The 24,405-nt window shown below is 43.8% G+C and overlaps 4 protein-coding genes across 4 annotated transcripts in view; 1 reads left to right on the top strand and 3 right to left on the bottom strand.

Annotated features, from left to right (window-relative positions):
- Window positions 1–24,405, top strand: part of LOC109643271 (receptor-type tyrosine-protein phosphatase N2-like) — a 117,807-nt gene that overhangs the window by 1,997 nt on the left and 91,405 nt on the right. The window contains exons 2-6 of the mRNA XM_069511541.1: window positions 4,032–4,082; window positions 7,664–7,777; window positions 10,854–10,968; window positions 11,102–11,246; window positions 12,554–12,944. Of these exons, the coding sequence (XP_069367642.1) occupies window positions 4,032–4,082; window positions 7,664–7,777; window positions 10,854–10,968; window positions 11,102–11,246; window positions 12,554–12,944 (816 nt within the window). The remainder of the gene's footprint in view (window positions 1–4,031; window positions 4,083–7,663; window positions 7,778–10,853; window positions 10,969–11,101; window positions 11,247–12,553; window positions 12,945–24,405) is intronic.
- LOC138405121 (tripartite motif-containing protein 16-like) lies at window positions 13,660–15,954 on the bottom strand. The gene has a single exon (XM_069511572.1). The coding sequence runs from the start codon at window positions 15,808–15,810 to the stop codon at window positions 14,131–14,133; it is 1,680 nt and encodes a 559-aa protein (XP_069367673.1). The 5' UTR covers window positions 15,811–15,954; the 3' UTR covers window positions 13,660–14,130.
- Window positions 17,612–19,886, bottom strand: LOC138405125 (tripartite motif-containing protein 16-like). The gene has a single exon (XM_069511576.1). It carries the CDS (start codon window positions 19,748–19,750, stop codon window positions 18,083–18,085), a length of 1,668 nt encoding a protein of 555 aa, XP_069367677.1. The 5' UTR covers window positions 19,751–19,886; the 3' UTR covers window positions 17,612–18,082.
- Window positions 21,549–23,723, bottom strand: LOC138405120 (tripartite motif-containing protein 16-like). Its single transcript, XM_069511571.1, has one exon. It carries the CDS (start codon window positions 23,684–23,686, stop codon window positions 22,019–22,021), a length of 1,668 nt encoding a protein of 555 aa, XP_069367672.1. The 5' UTR covers window positions 23,687–23,723; the 3' UTR covers window positions 21,549–22,018.

A 24,405-nucleotide genomic window follows, 5' to 3' on the forward strand; every position in this document is an offset into this window, starting at 1 on the left:
TCCAGACCCAGAACTCGTTGCTTCAGACTTTTACCTTCATGCAGGACATCGTTCCAGAAACAGTTTGGTTTAATCAAAGCACGAGAAGCTGAAACATTAAGAAGGTCTGGTTACACCGGATGTGATCGGACAGTGGGAGACACAGTTTTTCTGTTGATTCATTTCTGTCTTTGCAAGTGAGTAGTTTGCATCAGACACTCTCACTGCGACGTCTCCTACAAGAGACATTCTGTCTTTAAGATTGCTTCAACACGTTTCGTAGAATAAACAAGTAGGTAAATAAAACTTTAAACACTGATCGTATAAACTCTGGTGACAGGATCCCTGTAAATGTGACTTAATGGACCAGTTTATTACAATATTTCATAAATAAAGTGACTCTCCAGTGACCTTGGGCACAAAATACTCGTAGAAAATTGAAAAGTTCCTCTGATTTCCCTCCAGGGTCTCGTAGTGGAACTCCGGTGAGGATACCGTGACCTTATTGTGCTGTATGGACATTTTTAATCCCCCGTGGCTCTGCTGGAAAATATTCTCATAAAAGTGAAATATCGATGCCGTGTATTTATACGCAGCTGTAATTTGTCTGCCGTGCACGACAGTGACCTCGTTGTGTGTTTTTCGCTCTGGAGGAAATAATGAAAATAACAGAATTGAGACATTAAGACATTTTGGAGCAGATCCAGGAAATGTTCTCCACTTTCTGTCACATCCTGAGATTTCACTTGATTCCTCAGAGAATAATTCATGGATCACGATGAAAGAATGATGTTTATGAGCGTGTGAAATATTTGGTGCGGATCCATTAAAAATCTGGATCTGTCTCTCTCTCTCTCTCTCTCTCTGTCTCTCTCTCTCTGTCTCTCTCTCTGTAGCTCTCCCTCTGTCTCTCTCTCTCTCTCTGTCTCTCTCTCTCTGTCTCTCTCTCTGTAGCTCTCCCTCTGTCTCTCTCTCTCTCTGTCTCTCTCTCTGTCTCTGTAGCTCTCCCTCTGTCTCTCTCTCTCTGTCTCTGTAGCTCTCTCTCTTTCTGTCTCTGTCTCTCTCGCTCTGTCTCTCTCTCTCTTTCTGTCTCTCTCTTTCTGTCTCTCTCTCTTTCTCTTTCTGTCTCTCTCTCTGTCTCTCTCTCTCTTTCTGTCTCTCTCTCTTTCTGTCTCTCTCTCTCTCTGTCTCTCTCGCTCTGTAGCTCTCTCTCTCTCTCTTTCTCTTTCTGTCTCTCTCTCTGTCTCTCTCTCTCTTTCTGTCTCTCTCTCACTCTCTTTCTGTCTCTCTCTCTCTGTCTCTCTCGCTCTGTAGCTCTCTCTCTCTCTCTTTCTCTTTCTGTCTCTCTCTCTGTCTCTCTCTCTCTTTCTGTCTCTCTCTCACTCTCTTTCTGTCTCTCTCTCACTCTCTTTCTGTCTCTCTCTCTCTCTCTTTCTCTCTCTGTCTCTCTCGCTCTGTACCTCTCTCTCTCTCTCTCTCTCTCTTTACGGTCGTCTCCTAATCATTAATCTGGATCTGGAGAAGGTCACCGCAGGTTCGCCTGGTGTGACTGTAACCACGGAAACGCCCGATTAACATTTTATTCATGCTGATTGGAGGGGCGGGGCCGAGCTGCTGAGGTGCGTCTCTCAGGTGCTGTTATGTCACAGCAGCAGAGGAACCTCCTCTTCACACACGCACCTCCTCCAGGGAAACTGCAGAGGAGGTGCACCTCCTCCAGGGAAACTGCAGAGGAGGTGCACCTCTGAGAGCATCTTATGTTTCACTTGTGTCCACACAGTTAGAAACCAAACAATTCTAATTGTCTTTACCCAGAAACCCTTTTCTTTGCTGAAAGTTAAATGACTACAAACATCCCCCTGATCTACGTCCACAACTTGTAATCAAACATTTTCAACACAGGACGATTTACGCACGTTACACGAAACATTAACTTTCCTTCTCACCGGGGAAGCCAGCGTCTGAGATCTACAGTTGAAGAACGCTGCGAGCACGAAGGCCGATGGACGGATCGATGCTTCGTCTTTGAACAATGAGAGGACGGGATGAGAGGAGGAGGAAGGGGATGAAGGGATGAGAGAGGAGGTGATGGAGGCGGACGGAGGGGAAGACAAAGAGGGATTACTTCCAATTTAGGCCCGAGCTGTTCACACACACCTCCTGTTTGAGCCGCGGCAGAATAGAAATGATCAAATGCTGCAAATCCCTCGTTTCGTGCTGCTCTGATTCGTCAGGTGGAGTTTCGCTGCGATTGATCATTTCTGTCGGAGCTGAGGCCCGAACAGATTGGATTGTCGTCGTTTTAAAAAACAAAAGGAAACATTGAATGCGTGCTACACAACAGAAAACATGTCTGTCTCTCTCTCACACACACACACACACACACACACACACAGAGTTAATTAGAAAAAGCTGAAAGTGAGTCAGCCTCGACACAAACTAAAAATAAAAGCCCAGGGCCGGGGAACGCTTTGAGAAGGCTCAGTGCTTTTCCTCTAATCTGCGACCAGGCTTCTTATCAACTGTCCTGAAGTGTAAACACGCCTGCACAGATAACATTGTGTGGTGGAAAACCCAAAAGGTCGGGGGGGAGGTGTGTGTGTGTGTGTGTGGGGGGGGGGGGGGGTTGTAATGGAGACAGAAGTACACGCTCCAGAAGTACGAAAGAAGTATTTAGGGACATGTTGAAGAGAGAAAAACACCTGAGACGAGGCTACGTGTCACGTGAGAGGTGGAATATCAGAAGTTAAGTTTCACAAATAATGAAACACTTTATTATTATTTGGCTCATTATCCCAAGTATCAGGAGAACGGAGTATCACGAGTTTATTCTTTATCTTAAAACTTTCGGAGAAATCTACCTCTTCAGTCTTTTGAGCGTGAATTTAAATATTTTTAAATCATTGAATGGTTTTTCTTATTATCATGTTGTCAATGAGACGTGAATTACTTTTTACGACATGAGGTCGAGGTCTATGGACACACACACACGCAAGTTTATCCGAGTAATGGAACGGCTGGTCATATCTTTCAAGGTGACTCTGCTCTCTCGGTTTAACCATTGGCCCTCAGGAGCAGCAGGTTTCTCATGCAAACAGACAGATGGCATTGTGGGAAATGTAGTGCCTCCTCCCGTCTGTGAGCGTAATGGCCCAGGAGGCATTAAAGGCCACAGCCTGGACGCTGCTCTTTGCTCACAGGGTGAAGCTGATTGAAATTCCTCGCGTCCCGCATCGCAGACCTGGCGTCAGTCCACAGTGAAATACTGCAGCCTATTTGACACTGTGCTGCCGTGGAGTGATGAAACCAGAGAGCAAAAACTCAGGGTGGCAGCAAGAGTCCGACCCCGCGTCCTCCTCCGCTAACTGGAGGAAGGGAAATGGAGAGAAGTCTTTCTGCCTCCTCACTCATGTCCTCAATATTACGTCATGGGATGAGTTGTGTGGAGACAGTTAAGGAACTTTGGCAACAATAACTTAATGGTTAATTAAATGAATCTTTACGTTTGCAGCGGCTCCAGGCAAAGATGGAGGCTTGTTACCTCGGCGATGACGCCAGGTTTAATCTAAACCTACATTGTTTGAAAGCACAAAGCTTCACTGTGGAAACCACAACACGCACCTCGCTGTCAAACGCCAAAATAAAAACCTCTGTCGCTTTGGGTTTTTTTTTTTACGCTCACCGCCACTCTCAGATCACTGCAGAGCAGAGAGGCACTCAGCGACGAGCACGTGTTGCCATGGTTACAGCATCCCCCATCGTTTTACAAGGCAAACTGCCTGTTGAAGTCCCTGGAGTATGTTCCTAATGTGTGTGTGTGTGTGTGTGTGTGTATACATGTAATCGCAATTAACTGCTGTCAACAGTGCAAGAAGCATTAGAGCAAGTATGAGCGGTGTTTGCACTTAATAGTATGTTAGTAACAGAAGTACTCAGTAGTACTTGTATGGTGATAGAAGCTGTTAGAGTGGTGGTCGGTGAGTGAGGTAATGAGAGATGTTATCTTATCGTGTGTGAATCTTAACCTTGTTGTTTCTGTGCTTCTCTGCCAGGTTGCCTGTTTGAGAGCGAACTGTGTTCACCGTATGAGATCTGTGTGAACGGTAAGACATTTCAACCACACACACATTTAAAGACAGGGACTGTTTGTTCATATGAATCGTTATGTATAAAGTCGCTCACGCGTTCCGCTCGAAACCCAAATCAAAAGGTACGGATCAGTTTTCGCCTTCAAGTTGAGTGAGAACGGTTAAACTGAATTTTGATTTTGTGACAGGTCGATCAAAGTATAATCACCAGGTACATGAGCAACCGTGAAATATATTAATAATAATGTATTAATGATGGCAGTTACAGGTGAGGTGTCGTTTAAATCAGTCGAAATACTTCCAACCAAACGGACGACCGAGTATGTTCCATCTGCTAACATGGAGGAGGCAGGGTTTACGCTTCAGACACTTTTATAATGAATGATAATGTGTTGATTCGTACTTGTACACTTTGTTGTGTAATTAAACCTCATGAATATAAATAATAAACCCTCTGTGGCCAGAGGAAGGAAACGCCTGCTGAGAATCAACCCAGAGTCAAAACAGAAAATCATTAGCATCTGTGTTTTTATACGTCACCACACCTCTCCAAGCGAACCTTTTATTTTCTGTATCACAAACTCTTGTTTGTGCAGATGAGGCTTCACTCATCAGCCTGTAAGTCACAGACAGAACACGATCATCTGTTGCACCTTCTTATTAGGGATGTGCAGTGTGTTAGGAGCTGCCGTCGTGTACACAGCTGACCCAGCGTGTTTGTTTCAGGTAGGGTGTGTTTGTTTTGATTTCATTACCTTGGTCATTTCCTGTCTCTGCCGCGTCCTTTTGAAATGTTTCCCGTAATCTAATCGTGCGTCTGGTGCAGTGAAAAAAAAAGATTATATCCTCATCTGATTTTATTTTTAGCTGAGCTCAGACGTCTGTGTAGCTTCAGGTGACCTCGATTCGTTGTGTGTGTTGAGTGTTGACTCCCAGCGTGTGGATATTGTCTATTATTGTTCTGTTCTATTATCTAATGAAGGTTTAAGGTGCAGAAACTGTGCAGAGACGTATCTGAGAGGAAACAAAGGCTGAGTTAGAAAACAGGTTCAGGTGGTTCTCATGTAGTAATGACTACTGTGTATTCATGTATTAATATAGTTATTAGTACTCAGTTCTTATGCACACAGATAAGATAATCCTTTATTGATGGGTGATGATGATGATGATGATCGTAGCACTGACCAGCAGGTGAAATAATAATAATATACGGTTCAGACTCGGATGTATATAATACATATGTAATAAATATATCGATTATTACCATAGTACTACACTCTTGCTATCACTACTACTATTACTACTAATATATATAATATATTCATTATAATAATAATGATGATACAGTTATGATTACATAACAGAATACTACAATATGGTTATTAATAATAGTAATGTAATAATGACTTACTGCTCATGTAATAATGTAGTGATGACTGCTGTGTATTCATGTAGTATACGTATGAGTACTGAGTATCTCTGCTATAAGGTACTAGTGAATTACTGAGTACTCGTATAATAAAGTATTAATACAGTAGTAATGAGGGATTTCTGAGTACTTGTGTAGGAGGCTGGAGTTAAAACTGTGTCTCCCCTCCCCCCAGCTGTTGATTGGGTCCCTTGGTTTCACTGAGCTGTAATGGAGCTCATCACGAAGGAGCTGAGTCAACATGGAGGAGACTCCGTCCTCTAGTTCCGCTTTAATTGATTCGTTAACTCGAGCAGAGCAGAGCTGATTCCTCGGCTGCCCATCGAGTGCTGCCCACATGTGTCGTTACTCCTGTGCTGAATACAGAGAGATGTACAACATCCCCGTTTTACAGTCAAACATTAAAACCATGAAGAAGAGGAAACCCTGTTTCATTGTGTAACATCCAGTTTGTTTTTTGATTCTGAAATCGTCAGTTTGGAAGCAGAGGAACGAAAACAGTTTTTACATTCTCAGTGTTCTTCTTCTTCTTCTTCCACGTTTAAACCTGGATCGCAACAGTTCGAGCTTCACACCCTGATGAGCGTGACACGAGTTTGGTTTGTTGAAGGTTCAGTGTGTGTAGAATTTCATTTAATCCACAGAGCTCATAAACTGGTCAACACATCCAGTAACGGCCTGAACGCAGCGCAGGTGTTCCTTCACATGCCTCTCCCTGACAACACACACACACACACACACACACACACACACACACACACACACACACACACACACACACACACACACACACACACACACACACACACACACACACACACCCTGCTTCCCCTTGATTAGCTGTGAGGGACAAAAAGCACTTGACGCATCACCATGGCAACAGGCTCTAGAGGAGCAGCACTAAACTGGCCCATTACCCGTCTGTGCCCTGTTGCGTGTTGTCTCCTGAACTGCAACAGTTGTCATGTGACATCACAGAGAGTTGAAGGTCTGAATCTCTCGACGAGCGTGTTGTGGGTTTTCAAAAAACGCTCATTTGAATAGTTTCCTCCTTTTAGCTGCGTCTTGCTGAGGGGTTGATGGAAGCTTTTAAAAATCTCTGTTTCAAAGTCTCGGCGCAGGAATTAGCTCTAAGCTAACGATGTCTTTGATTTTCTCTCTTTCTTGTATTTAGCTTTAAACCCTGAACTGCTCCTGAGTCATATTTTCAGTGAATTTCACTAAAGATAATTAAAGATGTCATTTGAAAGTGGCATGCATGCGCTGCAGTTTGTCTTTCACTCTGAATCTGTAGTGTAACATTCGTGCATTCGTGCCAGGCCGCTTTTTATTGCATGAATTCTGTGTGAGAGTGAAGTGAACCCGTACTGCATCCTTCTGCCAAGTATTGTAGTAATCCGTTCAGTAGTTTTTACGTGACCCTGCTAACAGACAGACAAACAAAACGATAACTCTGAGCTAACTGTATATTTATTGCTTCTCAGGATTTTCAGTTGTGTTCCTGTGTCACCGGGTGTTTGGGCCTTTTACTCACTTTCAAACACAGAACAACAAACTGGTCAGCAGCACAGTGTCGCTCCGTCTCCTCCATCTTAATACACCCTGTGCTTCTGAGAACGGCCTCATGAATCCTCATTCTGCTCTAATCTGGACCATAAATCACGAGAAGATGCGTCTGGCTCAGAATTACAGGCCTGTGGTCGTGGAAATTGCAGATTTATGCATGCAAGTGTAATTATGAGGGATAATTCAAGATGTTGCTTCTGGGAGGCACAGAAATGGTGTTACATGAGATGGTAGCTGGAAACACGAGGCCTGGGGGGGGTGGAACTCAGGATCTTGTCCTTGTTACAGTCTGAGCTTCTTAAAAGTTGCACAAACATCGTTTTAGCCTGAATTAGTTGTGAATATAAAATGGGATCATGTAAAGTTTCTGGACAGAGTCCGCCTCCCACTGGCCTCTGCGGTATTTCACATTAACACTGTGTGACATGGATCCATGTTTAGTAATAAATGGACATAAATTAATTTGCTAAAGAAGAATAATAACAAACAAACTTCAGCCGATGTAATATTTGTGTTTGTTAGCATTTTAGAATCATGTGATTGAGTGTTTTCCAAGCGTGTTGGATTCCCTGCTCTAAGTGTGTGTTTTGCGTGTTCACAGATGGCATGTTCGGGAAGTGTCACTCTGTTCCAGTGAAGGACGTTTACACCTACGATGTCTCCACGTCTGTAGTGCAACGCTTCAGGATGCTGCTGGAGAAGTTGTCCAACAGAGGTCAGACTCCTGGAGACGTCTACAAGCGCTCCTTCACTTTCTTCATCCCAATGTGTATATTTAATGACGATGAATTATTTACTTCCACCACGTTTTGTGTAATCCTGCTCACAACAAGTAAAACAAACCCATGATTTGAATCCACGTTATCTCAGCTACACATTGTCGGTAGTTGGACGTTTCTCTCTGCACAGCGACTGGAAAAGTCCAACTTCCACATTTAAATCTGGCTCTGCAGCAGGTTACACCCCTTCAGCAGAATTATTAAAATGGATTAAAGTTGTTATACCCGTACCTGCAGTGATGTTTAATGTGCTAAACTGAAGGGACGTATTCTTTATCTGGAGACAGCGACAGCTCCTGAGTTTACGGCCTGAATGACTACAGAACTTTATTTTCATAAATGGGTTTAAAGCCTTGTGGAAAACACTTCTTTAGAGGAAAATGCAGATAATACCCTGAAATCACGATGTGAGTAATGATTATTAAATCTGTGAGGGGTGGGAGGAGACATGAAAGTGACTTTTAAAGATCACATTTAGATTATGGGGACATTTTACCCATGCATGCTGAGCGACTTCTTCCCTGACTTGACCTCGTCCTCCCAGGTGTCGTGGAAATCCATCCAGTAGATTTTGCTAACAAACATTTGGACAGAGGTGAAAATATAATCTCTTCTGTGGAGGTGAAATCTCCTGGTGAAACAAGCTGCTGTTATCGCAGTGTGTCACTAGAGGGAGGCAGAGATCTGTGTCACGGCCCTTTGGCCAGTCGAGAGGATTTCATCAGTTTTCATCATCATCATCAAAAACAAGACCTCAACTTCACCGAAACTAAAAAACACGTCTCTCTCAAGAGTCTACTCACTTTTTGTCCACCATCTTTCTTTTGACCCTGAAAACACAAGCTACACACATTCTCTTCTTTTGCATCTCTCTGTTTTTCTTTCTTTCTTTTTCTTTCTTTCTCTTACTTTGCATCTTTCTTTCTCTTACTTTGCATCTTTCTTTCTCTTCTTCCCTCCCTCCCTCGCCACGTTCTTCTTCTTGTTTCCACCATTTATGCTAAGCTAAGCTAACTGTCTCCTGTCTCCTGACCCTCAAACAGATAAAACAAACAGGAAGTTCACTTGAACTACTCATACTCATCTTTATCTATATATATTTATATATATATATAAAACTGTGGAACAGAAAATGACTGTGTCTAAAAAAAAAAACAGAAGTAAATGTGAACGAGTTGGATCTTTTCAACAGGTTTCCTGACGCCTCTGAACTCTGACCTCTGACCTCCTCACTGTATTTTTCTGTTGCTCCCTCTGGATTGAAAGTTGCAGCCTCGGCTTTGAAAACATCCTTCATCTTGGTTGTGTTCGGTTCACTCTGTGAGAAGCGTGAATATCCCGGCGGGGTGCTCCAGCGTTTATTAACCTGCAGTGTCAGATGCCGTCTGTTCGCCCGTCGCTAACGCCCGTTTTCCCAGCCGCCATGGCTGCCATCAAAGGATCCGTTTATGGCTTTGATGGCAAAAGCTGGCCTGACACACAGTGCAGCTGTTGAATCGTCTGATTGGTGGCAGTTGGGGTCATAATTCATTTTGCTGGAGTCTAAAGACGGAGTCGTGGCCGAAACGTTGTTTAAGGAGCAGAGATGAATTCATCAGATTCTGAGGCTGAAGTGCACATTCACTGTTTCTCTTACCAGTTAAATGCAGTGTAAACAATATGGAACAACATTATATCGTAACAAGCATGTAGTCTGTAATAACCAGAATTTTTGATTTTTGAAAGACAGTCTCCAAGTTTCTTTTCTTGAATATGAAATAACAGAAAACTTTCATCGCGTAGAATTCCTGAAACCTAAATAGATCAGATGTGGGTCTCGGGAGGACTCAGATTCCATGAAATCATATCACGTCCCAACAGTAAAAAAGAATTATATCATAAAGGAAGTTTCATTCTTATTTCTAACCTCTGTTTTCACTCATTTGTGTTTGTTGGTAAATTGGTAAACCTGTTTCCACCGAACTTGAGCTGCTTTCTAGAATTTCCTGCAATGATGTGTTTGTGGGAATGCAAATGTCTGTTGTTCAGCTGCAGCCTCTCTGCGTTAAGGTTAGAGTTCATGTTGAACTTGAGATTAAAAACAGTAGGCTTCCATAGTCGCAGAACAGCGGTCATGTTTCCGTTCTTATTTTTAAGTCTGCGTTCTCGGTGCTCGACCCGCGTCTGCTGACATCACATCTGGAGCCTGTATTACTTCAGTCTTTCCGGAACGTCGTCGCTCATCTGCCAAATGCCTCAGTTCATGTTGTGCTTTGCGGCCGTATTTCCGGTAACATTTAGTTCCGCCACCCCATCTGGTGCTGGCACCGGCTGCTCTGGTCGGTTGCCAGGGAGCTGTGTTTGGATGCATGTTAAGCATATGAAACAGACGCGAGTGCCCCAGCAGCTCATCAAGCTTGTCCTCTTGTGCACTCGCTGAAATGCAGAGGAGATTATGTCGTTGTTGCTGATGCTCTTTACGTGCCAAGTCCAGTAAACGCACGAGAACGTCTGTTTGACTTTGGTGCAGAGACAGTTTAACAACCAGGTGATAAAAGATGTTACCCAGAAGAAGAGCGACTCAAATGGCCGAGCTGCTCGTCAGCGTGTGTCCTCTTGTGCTCTCGTTTCAACAGCCAATACAAACAGATTTGCTTAGTCACTGATACAGAATCTGTCTTTTCAACTTTCTACCTGGAGTTTGCGTGTTCTTCTCCGGCTTCCTCCCACAATCAACAGTCGTGCAGATTAGCGTTGGCTTAGTTGGAGACTCGCCTCTCGCCCAGTGTCAGCTGATTGGCTGCAGCTAACGCCCTCCAAACCCTCAAAAGATGAACAAGATAGAAGATTGATAGATGCATTTATACATTCATAGAAATTAGATCACAAGTTTCCCTCTATAATAAGTTCTGGGGACGTCCACACTTCTTCCCTCGTGCTACAGATATATCACACTTCAATGAAGTCTTCGTTTGTTTGTGTTCTTGTGTGTTCTGATGTGGTTCTAAAGGTTCCCTGTGTTTCTGCCTGTAGGTTTGACCTGGGAGGACGACGCCACCCAGCAGGTTCTGTCCAAGGAGTTATCCAAACTGAGGAGGATTCCCTACAGGCCGCAGCAGAGCGGACCTGTCTACAAAAGCAGCAGCAGGTCAGATGTTCACCTGCTTAGATCATCACCGGTTCTTTTCTCCCACCATGGGTCACCAGATCCTGTCTTTTCCATATTGGTGGAGACAGAACGTGAATGGCTCTACATCTCCATCTCTACGTGTCTTTGACAGGCCGGTAGCTGAGGCGATGGACCCAGTGGACCAGAGAGTGAAGCCAGTGGAGGTGGAGCTCAACAGAAACCTGCAGTCGTACCTTCAGCGTCTCGGCCTCATCCCCAAGACGTTGTCCTCTGCCAGCCTGAGCGTCCCCGGCAAGGTGAGGGGTTCCTGGGAGCTCACTTTGTCTCTGTGGGTCTCTGTGCTGTTCTTCCTGTTGCAGTGATGGTTAAAACAGTTTAAAAGATGTTTGGTCCTATCACAAGGTTCCTCGGCACATTTCTGATCAGTTTTCTTGCATTAATCAATCAGATCAGAAGAATATTATATAACAGTTCATCTCCTCTTGTTCCCAGTTTCACACAAAACCCGGGGCGTTTTATTTAACCCCTGCATCTGCATGTAGCCCCACCCGCGATGCACAGCCACCTGCCTCTGTCTAAGAATAAAGTGCACACTCGTACACATGCAGTACACACTCGTACACATTCAAAGTACCCAGTCATATAAAAACTCCCACACCTTCACAACAGGGAGTCCGGTGTCATTCCTCGCTGTCACTCCGCTCTTGCATCTCTGTCCTAACTGATGACTTTTCCCAGCATGACCGTTGCAAGCGATATAATACCAGCGGAGGGTTCAGGAGTTCACAGCTCTAATTAATGACTCTCCATGTGACCGGTTCCTCCGCCACTACCAAACAGGCCTTTCCCCTGCTGGGGGATTGTACCAAAGACCACATGGAGCCTGTGGCCGAGGCTCCGGGCTCCTGGTTTGGTGGAAACAAAAAACGGAACAGGAGGATGAGGGGCTCTGGAGGGTAGGGGTGAGATCAACTGCATCTACTGTGCAACCAGAAGGGGCCTCGCACACACCAGTGATAAAGAAGTGCGACGACTGTGAGGAAGTTAACTGTGTGTGTTGGCATTGTTATGATAATTTTACCGTTACTCCAGCTTGTAGCATCTCTGTGCTCCCAGGTGGGTGTTAATGGAGCCGGCAGTGACAATTTGCTTTTGTTGCAGCTGATGGATATGCTAATATGACGGCATAATTGGATTAATAACAAAAATGGGCTTTATTTTCATGTCAACAATTATTTTTGTTCGAATGTTGGATGAGCAACGTGTGGTGCCTGCACTGAACTGCTCTCACCGAGCAGAGTGGAGGCAGAAAATCCAGCCACGTTCGGATTTGTTTTATTTCCAAATTTACACACAATGCATCCATTTTTATTCTCTTTCAAATGCATTCGTGTAAAGCAAAGAAACAGGGTCTGAAGCTGCCTATATGCACATTTGAGTTCAATCATTTTGTTTGAAATTGATTTTTATTTGTAGGTAAATCACTGACAGCAGTGGAATTATGCTATAAACACGAAGATCAGTCGGATTGGGGGCGATCGGATTTTATAACCACCTGGACCAACGTTGCTGTGAATACATGCGTTTGTCTTCATTCTTTCAGAGTGACCGTTTCCAGTCAGGCCTCCCAGCAGACCTCCATCGTTCCAAGGCCCAGACTTCGACTCAAAACTCATCTCCCTCCAGCTTCTACTCACTTTCATCTCGCCAACCCCTGGAGAAGCAGAGACCTCTCGTCGACCAGCTCCTAGCCACGCAATCGGAGGGTGACCTTCTCCTGGGAGCCCTGAGGCAGTATCTCTCTGGGCGTCTGTCACTGCACGGGGGTGGGGTGAGCCCAGAGGAGCACGGGGCCCCCTCGTCTCGCCTGAGGCCCTCCTACAGCGGCGGAATAGAAAATCCTGGGCTCAGAAAAGAGACATCGAACTCCAGGCTTCTGAAGATGGGGAGAACTCAAGGGTCTTCAGCCAAGGACCCGCTCACGTCCGTGGACGGTACGTGTTTTTAACAACAACTAAACTCACGAGTGTGTTTATACTGAGATGTAGAACTTAACAGTAGATCAGACAACACATGTCATTCACTTGCAAGACGATCTCATCATCCAGTGCTCTCAGACAAACACATCTTTTATCTTTAACACTGATGTTAAATTATCATCTTTCAAATACTGTCAACTGTATCTTGGATGTTGCGTTCCTATTATATGTACAATTTGAGTATTCAAAAGAAATTTGGGCTTAAAGCTTCACTACAGTCTATTTATGAGCTTTTTTATCATATCCCACGATGCTTTACAGATAACAAAATTACTCTTTATTAGATTAAAATTTTCATTTAGATCTACAGTGGCATATTTTTATTTATTTGGTTCATAGAAAACACGATACATTCACTTATTACTGAGAAAGTAAGCGTTGTTTAACATTAATTCTTTTAAATTTCTGTCTTTGGTCTCTAACATTTCCAGAGGAAACAGTGATCAATAATATTTAAATGATTTATTAAGTAAGAACCTTTTGGATTTAGAGCTTTGAATGATGATTGAAGAAGCAGCATGAGGAGAAGAGCAAATCCGAGCACAAACGGGGAACGTTTGAGTACAAGTGCTGGGTTTTAAAGAGAGCATTATGACATTTGTTGTGAAATCAATAAGTCTCGATCTGAAACTGAAAGACCACGCTCCGAAATAAAGAGAAGAGACAAATATATGAAACAACGTTATTCTTTATTCAAACCTTCAGTTTGTTCACACGTTTCATCAGTAGAGTCGGTTCAATGACTCTTGATCTCATGGAAACATTCACTTCATCCACACAGTCAGTTTGTTTCACCTCCATCTCACAGGAGGAAAAGAAAAGAACAAATAATCAGCTCATTGATTATGATCAGGATCAATACAGGTTCTAAAACATCCCAGAAGCTTATTTCTACATTGATTCAGAAAACAACAGCAACATTAGTTCTTTCAAACACATTCATGTCAGTGTCATTATAGATTCTGTCTTTACAAAGTGAGACTGAACATCTGGGATGAAGGAGGGCCAGTGTTTGATTGACAGCTGATCTCTGTGCGGAGCAGAAACGTCACCACGACGAACTTTGAGCAACAAACATGGAGACAAAAGAAGTTCAAGATTTAAACACAGAATCTAAATCACTGCTTTTAAAGACTCCAGACTATTTGAGTTTACACAACTCAGCTGAGCATCCATAATTAAAAACCCAAACTCCAGCATAGAGAGGCTGAGTGAATGTGGTCTGGACTCTGTGGAGGAGAGTCATGGTGTCAGAGACGCTGTAGAAGGACAGAACACCTGCACTGTGATCCAGGTACACTCCTACTCTGGAGGACGGAGGACCTGACACTGGAGTCTTGATGCTGTTGTGATAAAAGTTATAACTTTTTTTATAGCAATATAACCTCCAAGATTTATCATTGAATCCAAATTTACATTCATGTGACCTCCCTGCTCTGTTGATATTCTTGTATGTGACTGCTACACCAACTCCTCCTCTTCTCTCCACCTCCACCTCCACCTCCCAGTAACAACGTCCAGTCAGACTCTCTCTACTCAGGACCTGAGACCTATCAGTGAATCTGTCTGGATGATCAGGATAAAACTGTTCTTCACTCACTAATGTCACTTTTCTGTTTCCCTCAGATAATGACAGTTGTTTGTGTGCTGTGTTTGGATCCAGTGTGATTTCCTGTGAATATTTGAAGAAGTCAGCTCTGGTCTTGGGCTCTGGTTGTGACAGTAAAACATCCACTTGAGACACAATCTGTAAAATCTTTGTCTCTGTCTCACTCAGAATGTCCTGTAGTCGACCTCTGACCTGTGACACAGCTGCTGTCACGTCCTCAAAGTTCCTCAGAGGACGGATCCTGATGCTGGATGAGTGTGTAGATTCACTGAGTGACAGTGAGGGGTAGTTGAGTAGAAACTGGATGTGATCCTCTGTGTGTGAGAGCTGCTTCAGTTCATCGTCTCTCCTCTTCAGCTCAGTGATCTCCTGCTCCAGTTTCTCCTGAAGCTCTTTGACTCGACTCACTTCAGTTTCCTGCTGGGATCTGATCTGCTGCTTCACATCAGAGCTTCTTTTCTCCAGCAGACGGATCAGCTCAGTGAAGATCTTCTCACTGTCCTCCACTGCTTTATCAGCAGAGCGGTTGACGGCCTCCTCCTCCTGTTGAAGCAGCTTCACATGTTTCTCTCTGTCCTGGAGTCTCTGCTGGATCGTTTGTCTCCTCGGCCCGAGCTCTCTCTGCCTCTCAGTCCTTTCTGCTGCAGCTGTGACTGTGTCGTGGTCTTTATGTTCATCCACAGAGCAGAGATAACAGATACACTGCTGATCAGTGCGGGAGAACATCTTCTTTACCTCATCGTGACGAGAGCAGATGTTCTCCTGGAGCTTCTCGGAGGGCTCCACCAGCTTGTGCTTCTTAAATGGAGGTGACTGAAAATGAGGCTGGAGGTGTTTTTCACAATAAGAGGCCAAACAAACCAAACAGGACTTGAGAGCTTTGAGTTTTCTCCCAGTGCAGAAATCACAGGCCACATCTTCAGGTCCAGCATAGCAGTGATCAGCAGGAGCAGCTTGGAGTCCAGTCTTCTTCAGCTCCTCCACTAAATCAGCTAACATGGTGTTTTTCACCAGGACAGGTCTCAGTGCGAAGGTCTCTCTACACTGAGGACATCTGTAGATTCCTCTCTGATCCTCATTGTCCCAGTGGGTTTTAATACAGCTCATACAGTAGCTGTGTCCACAGCCAATAGTCACTGGATCCTTCAGTAGATCCAGACAGATCGAACAAGAGATTCTTTCTCCGTCCAGTTGATTTTCTTGCTGCGCCATTTCACCCGCTGCCAGTGACTGTAGAATAGTTTCACTTCCTGTGAACAGAAACAGAGTCTCTGCTCCTCCCCCTCTCGTTCACTCCTGCAGTGACTCATCTCCCACAGTTCACGTCTTGTTCACTGATTCTTACACTGACACGTCTGTGAAGGGAGGAGACAAAGAAACCTCCTGACTGGGAGGAGCTGGTTGTGTTTGAGAGCAGGAAGAAGTTTTACTACATTTCTCTACCATGAGCTGTTTGGGAGTTTTTTATCTGTGTCATCACATTTCAAAGTGAATGTTTGCACAGGGAGCTGTCACATTCAGCTCACAACAGCACAGGTTGGAATATTATTCACATTTCAAAGTTTCCAGAAAGTCAATACAGTTTTTAAGTGGAATAAAAACAAACTTACAAAGTGCTTCACACATGAAAAACACAAGTACAAATACATGAAAACCCACTAATGGGAGAGTAAAAGTATAAAAACTCTACAGGTGACAGAAATGTAATCATGAACAACCTTTACAGTAATACTATCAGGGTACGATAACGCCACCCAACTCACAAACCAACCAAAATACCTCAACCCAACCCATAACCTAGCAACCCAACAGACTGACAAGTCACAGACCACAAATCAACCAACAACCCAACAACTAACCAAAAAACAATCCACAACCCAACCAACTGACCAAACCAAACAACAGACCAACAAACCACAACCCAACTTACAGCCCAACCAACAAACCCACCGACAAACCCAGAACCCAACTCATCAGCTGCAGTGAGGAAATATATGGACAAAGTAGAACTGGGTGTGTACGAAGACGGAGGTTTATCAGGCTTTTCCACATTCCAGTAAGAGAAGCAGCACTTTACAAAAAAGACTTGGTTCAACTACTTTGGGTTTGTTGACGACTTTGTTCCTTTAGTTTTAGTGACATTTGAAAACAGAGACAAACTGTCATGTGAGAGAAGAGCCTCCTACAGAGGCTGGATTTGTATATTTATCTAGAGTCATTCATTCCTTGGAAAATAGTTTGAACATGTTTAAATGGAATTCTCTCTGCATCATTTCACCTCTCAGTGACAATGACCGTCTGAGTTGCTCTGTGTTAGAAGTGGAACTCTGAGCTCCTGTCGGCTCTGGCACATCACCACATGTTGGTTCATCTCCAAGTTGTGATGTGAAGGGAAGAGAGTGAGGAAATAAACGGAGAGAACAGAGCTGACTGTGTTTCAAAGTATGAAGAAGATGGAGGCTTATCAAGCTGCTTCACAGTCCGGTAAGAGGAGCAGCACTTTACGATGAAGACTAGATCACAACTTTGATTCGATGTTGGTTGTATAATACATGTTGACACGTTTGGGTTGTTGATGACTTTGTTCCTTTAACTTTAGTTCCATTGAACTTGTTCTTAGTTAAAACACTGAAGGACTAGATTGGTCCTCAGCAGAGCCCCTCCTCATCTGGAACTATGCATTGTTCAAAACATCGAACCGTTGACGTGATGAAACCGCCATTAAAATTTAAATCCTGGCTCCGCCCCCTTGAACCAACAAAATGCCTGAATTTTCTAAACAGTGATCAATAATATTTAAATGATTTATTAAGTAAGAACCTTTTGGATTTAGAGCTTTGAATGATGATTGAAGAAGCAGCATGAGGAGAAGAGCAAATCCGAGCACAAACGGGGAACGTTTGAGTACAAGTGCTGGGTCTTAAAGAGAGCATTATGACATTTGTTGTGAAATCAATAAGTCTCGATCTGAAACTGAAAGACCACGCTCTGAAATAAAGAGAAGAGACAAATATATGAAACAACGTTATTCTTTATTCAAACCTTCAGTTTGTTCACACGTTTCATCAGTAGAGTCGGTTCAATGACTCTTGATCTCATGGAAACATTCACTTCATCCACACAGTCAGTTTGTTTCACCTCCATCTCACAGGAGGAAAAGAAAAGAACAAATAATCAGCTCATTGATTATGATCAGGATCAATACAGGTTCTAAAACATCCCAGAAGCTTATTTCTACATTGATTCAGAAAACAACAGCAACATTAGTTCTTTCAAACACATTCATGTCAGTGTCATTATAGATTCTGTCTTTACAAAGTGAGACTGAACATCTGGGATGAAGGAGGGCCAGTGTTTGATTGACAGCTGATCTCTGTGCGGAGCAGAAACGTCACCACGACGAACTTTGAGCAACAAACATGGAGACAAAAGAAGTTCAAGATTTAAACACAGAATCTAAATCACTGCTTTTAAAGACTCCAGACTATTTGAGTTTACACAACTCAGCTGAGGATCCAGAATAATGAACCAGAACTCCAGCATAGAGAGGCTGAGTGAATGTGGTCTGGACTCTGTGGAGGAGAGTCATGGTGTCAGAGACGCTGTAGAAGGACAGAACACCTGCACTGTGATCCAGGTACACTCCTACTCTGGAGGACAGAGGACCTGACACTGGAGTCTGGATGCTGTTGTGATAAAAGTTATAACTTTTTTTATAGCAATATAACCTCCAAGATTTATCATTGAATCCAAATTTACATTCATCTGACCTCCCTGCTCTGTTGATATTCTTGTATGTGACTGCTACACTAACTCCTCCTCTTCTCTCCACCTCCCAGTAACAACGTCCAGTCAGACTCTCTCTACTCAGGACCTGAAACCAATCAGTGAATCTGTCTGGATGATCAGAATAAAACTGTTCTTCACTCATTCTTGTCACTTTTCTGTTTCCCTCAGATAATAACAGACATTTGTTTGCTGTGTTTGGATCCAGTGTGATTTCCTGGGGATATTTGAAGAAGTCAGCTCTGGTCTTGGGCTCTGGTTGTGGCAGTAAAACATCCACTTGAGACACAATCTGTAAAATCTTTGTCTCTGTCTCACTCACAATGTCCTGTAGTCGACCTCTGACCTGTGACACAGCTGCTGTCACGTCCTCAAAGTACCTCAGAGGACGGATCCTGATGCTGGATGAGTGTGTAGATTCACTGAGTGACAGTGAGGGGTAGTTGAGTAGAAACTGGATGTGATCCTCTGTGTGTGAGAGCTGCTTCAGTTCATCGTCTCTCCTCTTCAGCTCAGTGATCTCCTGCTCCAGTTTCTCCTGAAGCTCTTTGACTCGACTCACTTCAGTTTCCTGCTGGGATCTGATCTGCTGCTTCACATCAGAGCTTCTTTTCTCCAGCAGACGGATCAGCTCAGTGAAGATCTTCTCACTGTCCTCCACTGCTTTATCAGCAGAGCGGTTGACTGCCTCCTCCTCCTGTTGAAGCAGCTTCACATCTTTCTCTCTGTCCTGGAGTCTCTGCTGGATCGTTTGTCTCCTCGGCCCGAGCTCTCTCTGCCTCTCAGTCCTTTCTGCTGCAGCTGTGACTGTGTCGTGGTCTTTATGTTGATCCACAGAGCAGAGATAACAGATACACTGCTGATCAGTGCGGCAGAACATCTTCATCACCTCATCGTGACGAGAGCAGATGTTCTCCTGGAGCTTCTCGGAGGGCTCCACCAGCTTGTGCTTCTTAAATGGAGGTGACTGAAAATGAGGCTGGAGGTGTTTTTCACAATAAGAGGCCAAACAATCCAAACAGGACTTGAGAGCTTTGAGTTTTCTCCCAGTGCAGAAATCACAGGCCACATCTTCAGGTCCAGCATAGCAGTGATCAGCAGGAGCAGCTTGGAGTCCAGTCTTCTTCAGCTCCTCCACTAAATCAGCTATCAGGATGTTTTTCACCAGGACAGGCCTCAGTGCGAAGGTCTCTCTACACTGAGGACAGCTGTAGATTCCTCTCTGATCCTCATTGTCCCAGTGGGTTTTAATACAGCTCATACAGTAGCTGTGTCCACAGCCAATAGTCACTGGATCCTTCAGTAGATCCAGACAGATCGAACAAGAGAATCTTTCTCCGTCCAGCTGATTTTCTTGCTGCGCCATTTCACCCGCTGCCAGTGACTGTAGAATAGTTTCACTTCCTGTGAACAGAAACAGAGTCTCTGCTCCTCCCCCTCTCGTTCATTCCTGCAGTGACTCAGCTCCCACAGTTCACGTCTTGTTCACTGATTCTTACACTGACACGTCTGTGAAGGGAGGAGACAAAGAAATATCCTGACTGGGAGGAGCTGGTTGTGTTTGAGAGCAGGAAGAAGTTTTACTACATTTCTCTACCATGAGCTGTTTGGGAGTTTTTTATCTGTGTCATCACATTTCAAAGTGAATGTTTGCACAGGGAGCTGTCACATTCAGCTCACAACAGCACAGGTTGGAATATTATTCACGTTTCAAAGTCTCCAGAGAGTCAATAAAGTTTTTAAGTGGAATAAAAACAAACTTACAAAGTGCTTCACACATGAAAAACACAAGTACAAATACATGAAAACCTACTAATGGGAGAGTAAAAGTATAAAAACTCTACAGGTGACAGAAATGTAATCATGAACAACCTTTACAGTAATACTATCAGGGTACGATAACGCCCAACTCACAAACCAACCAGAATACCTCAACCCAACCCATAACCTAGCAACCCAACAGACTGACAAGTCACAGACCACAAATCAACCAACAACCCAACAACTAACCAAAAAACAATCCACAACCCAACCAACTGACCAAACCAAACAACAGACCAACAAACCACAACCCAACTTACAGCCCAACCAACAAACCCACCAACAAACCCAGAACCCAACTCATCAGCTGCAGTGAGGAAATATATGGACACAGTAGAACTGGGTGTGTACGAAGACGGAGGTTTATCAGGCTTTTCCACATTCCAGTAAGAGAAGCAGCACTTTACAAAAAAGACTTGGTTCAACTACTTTGGGTTTGTTGACGACTTTGTTCCTTTAGTTTTAGTGACATTTGAAAACAGAGACAAACTGTCATGTGAGAGAAGAGCCTCCTACAGAGGCTGGATTTGTATATTTATCTAGAGCCATTCATTCCTTGGAAAATAGTTTGAACATGTTTAAGTGGAATTCTCTCTGCATCATTTCACCTCTCAGTGACAATGACCGTCTGAGTTGCTCTGTGTTAGAAGTGGAACTCTGAGCTCCTGTCGGCTCTGGCACATCACCACATGTTGGTTCATCTCCAAGTTGTGATGTGAAGGGAAGAGAGTGAGGAAATAAACGGAGAGAACAGAGCTGACTGTGTTTCAAAGTATGAAGAAGATGGAGGCTTATCAAGCTTCTTCACAGTCCGGTAAGAGGAGCAGCACTTTACGATGAAGACTAGATCACAACTTTGATTCGATGTTGGTTGTATAATACATGTTGACACGTTTGGGTTGTTGATGACTTTGTTCCTTTAACTTTAGTTCCATTGAACTTGTTCTTAGTTAAAACACTGAAGGACTAGATTGGTCCTCAGCAGAGCCCCTCCTCATCTGGAACTATGCATTGTTCAAAACATCGAACCGTTCACGTGATGAAACCGCCATTAAAATTTAAATCCTGGCTCCGCCCCCTTGAACCAACAAAATGCCTGAATTTTCTAAACAGTGATCAATAATATTTAAATGATTTATTAAGTAAGAACCTTTTGGATTTAGAGCTTTGAATGATGATTGAAGAAGCAGCATGAGGAGAAGAGCAAATCCGAGCACAAACGGGGAACGTTTGAGTACAAGTGCTGGGTCTTAAAGAGAGCATTATGACATTTGTTGTGAAATCAATAAGTCTCGATCTGAAACTGAAAGACCACGCTCCGAAATAAAGAGAAGAGAAAAATATATGAAACAACGTTATTCTTTATTCAAACCTTCAGTTTGTTCACACGTTTCATCAGTAGAGTCGGTTCAATGACTCTTGATCTCATGGAAACATTCACTTCATCCACACAGTCAGTTTGTTTCACCTCCATCTCACAGGAGGAAAAGAAAAGAACAAATAATCAGCTCATTGATTATGATCAGGATCAATACAGGTTCTAAAACATCCCAGAAGCTTATTTCTACATTGATTCAGAAAACAACAGCAACATTAGTTCTTTCAAACACATTCATGTCAGTGTCATTATAGATTCTGTCTTTACAAAGTGAGACTGAACATCTGGGATGAAGGAGGGCCAGTGTTTGATTGACAGCTGATCTCTGTGCGGAGCAGAAACGTCACCACGACGAACTTTGAGCAACAAACATGGAGACAAAAGAAGTTAAGATTTAAACACAGAATCTAAATCACTGCTTTTAATGACTCCAGACTATTTGAGTTTACACAACTCAGCTGAGGATCCAGAATAAACCAGAACTCCAGCATAGAGAGGCTGAGTGAATGTGGTCTGGACTCTGTGGAGGAGAGTCATGGTGTCAGAGACGCTGTAGAAGGACAGAACACCTGCACTGTGATCCAGGTACACTCCTACTCTGGAGGACGGAGGACCTGACACTAGAGTCTGGATGTTGTTGTGATAAAAGATATAAATGTTTCCATAACAATCTAACGACCAAGATTTATCATTGAATCCAAATAGACATTCATCTGACCTCCCTGCTCTGTTGATATTCTTGTATGTGACTGCTACAGTAACTCCTCCTCTTCTCTTCACCTCCCAGTAACAACGTCCAGTCAGACTCTCTCTACTCAGGACCTGAAGCCAATAAGTGAATCTGTCTGGATGATGAGAATAAAACTGTTCTTTACTCATTAATGTCACTTTTCTGTTTCCCTCAGATAATAACAGACGTTTGTGTGCTGTGTTTGGATCCAGTGTGATTTCCTGTGGATATTTGAAGAAGTCAGCTCTGGTCTTGGGCTCTGGTTGTGGCAGTAAAACATCCACTTGAGACACAATCTGTAAAATCTTTGTCTCTGTCTCACTCAGAATGTCCTGTAGTCGACCTCTGACCTGTGACACAGCTGCTGTCACGTCCTCAAAGTTCCTCAGAGGACGGATCCTGATGCTGGATGAGTGTGTAGATTCACTGAGTGACAGTGAGGGGGGGTAGTTGAGTAGAAACTGGATGTGATCCTCTGTGTGTGAGAGCTGCTTCAGTTCATCGTCTCTCCTCTTCAGCTCAGTGATCTCCTGCTCCAGTTTCTCCTGAAGCTCTTTGACTCGCCTCACTTCAGTTTCCTGCTGGGATCTGATCTGCTGCTTCACATCAGAGCTTCTTTTCTCCAGCAGACGGATCAGCTCAGTGAAGATCTTCTCACTGTCCTCCACTGCTTTATCAGCAGAGCGGTTGACGGCCTCCTCCTCCTGTTGAAGCAGCTTCACATCTTTCTCTCTGTCCTGGAGTCTCTGCTGGATCGTTTGTCTCCTCGGCCCGAGCTCTCTCTGCCTCTCAGTCATTTCTGCTGCAGCTGTGACTGTGTCGTGGTCTTTATGTTCATCCACAGAGCAGAGATAACAGATACACTGCTGATCAGTGCGGCAGAACATCTTCTTCACCTCATCGTGACGAGAGCAGATGTTCTCCTGGAGCTTCTCGGAGGGCTCCACCAGCTTGTGCTTCTTAAATGGAGGTGACTGAAAATGAGGCTGGAGGTGTTTTTCACAATAAGAGGCCAAACAAACCAAACAGGACTTGAGAGCTTTGAGTTTTCTCCCAGTGCAGACGTCACAGGCCACATCTTCAGGTCCAGCATAGCAGTGATCAGCAGGAGCAGCTTGGAGTCCAGTCTTCTTCAGCTCCTCCACTAAATCAGCTAACATGGTGCTTTTCACCAGGACAGGCCTCAGTGCGAAGGTCTCTCTACACTGAGGACAGCTGTAGATTCCTCTCTCATCCTCATTGTCCCAGTGGGTTTTAATACAGCTCATACAGTAGCTGTGTCCACAGCCAATAGTCACTGGATCCTTCAGTAGATCCAGACAGATCGAACAAGAGAATCTTTCTCCGTCCAGTTGATTTTCTTGCTGCGCCATTTCACCCGCTGCCAGTGACTGTAGAATAGTTTCACTTCCTGTGAACAGAAACATAGTCTCTGCTTCTCCCCCTCTCGTTCATTCCTGCAGTGACTCATCTCCCACAGTTCACGTCTTGTTCACTGATTCTTACACTGACACGTCTGTGAAGGGAAACTAATCAACAGAGAACTTTTAACTCCTCAAAGCAGCAAATGAAGATGTCATCTTTGTGCATCAGTGTTCAGAAAATAACCAGAAGAAACACAATGAGCAAGTTGTCCTCTGACCAGAAGGTTGGTGGTTCGATCCCCATCTCTCCTCATTGCCGAAGTGTCCTTGGACAAGATACTGAACCCCACAATGCCCCTGACGGCTGTGCTGGCAGTGTTTGAATGATGTGTGACAGAGATAGTGCTTGTGTGTGTGTGAATGGGTGGATATCCATATTGTACTGTAAAGAGCTTTGAGTGGTTGTCAATACTAAAAACCCTAAAGAAATAATGACCATTTAAATGTTCACAAAGTCCCAATACAGTTTCACACCAAACATCGTGATGCATTGCACCTTTTATTTTAACTTGAACCTTATCTGACAGCAGCAATAAAATCTTGTGAACTAAAACTTTTAACAATACCCAAAACGTTTTGTGGAAGTGAAGCAGAAACAACGAGCTGAAGCTTTGTTGTCACACAACCATTGCTGCTGTTGTTTTTCTTGTCTCTGTCTGACTTGATGA

This window comes from Paralichthys olivaceus, chromosome 16, assembly GCF_024713975.1.
Source record: "Paralichthys olivaceus isolate ysfri-2021 chromosome 16, ASM2471397v2, whole genome shotgun sequence".
Taxonomy (NCBI): Eukaryota; Metazoa; Chordata; class Actinopteri; order Pleuronectiformes; family Paralichthyidae; genus Paralichthys; species Paralichthys olivaceus.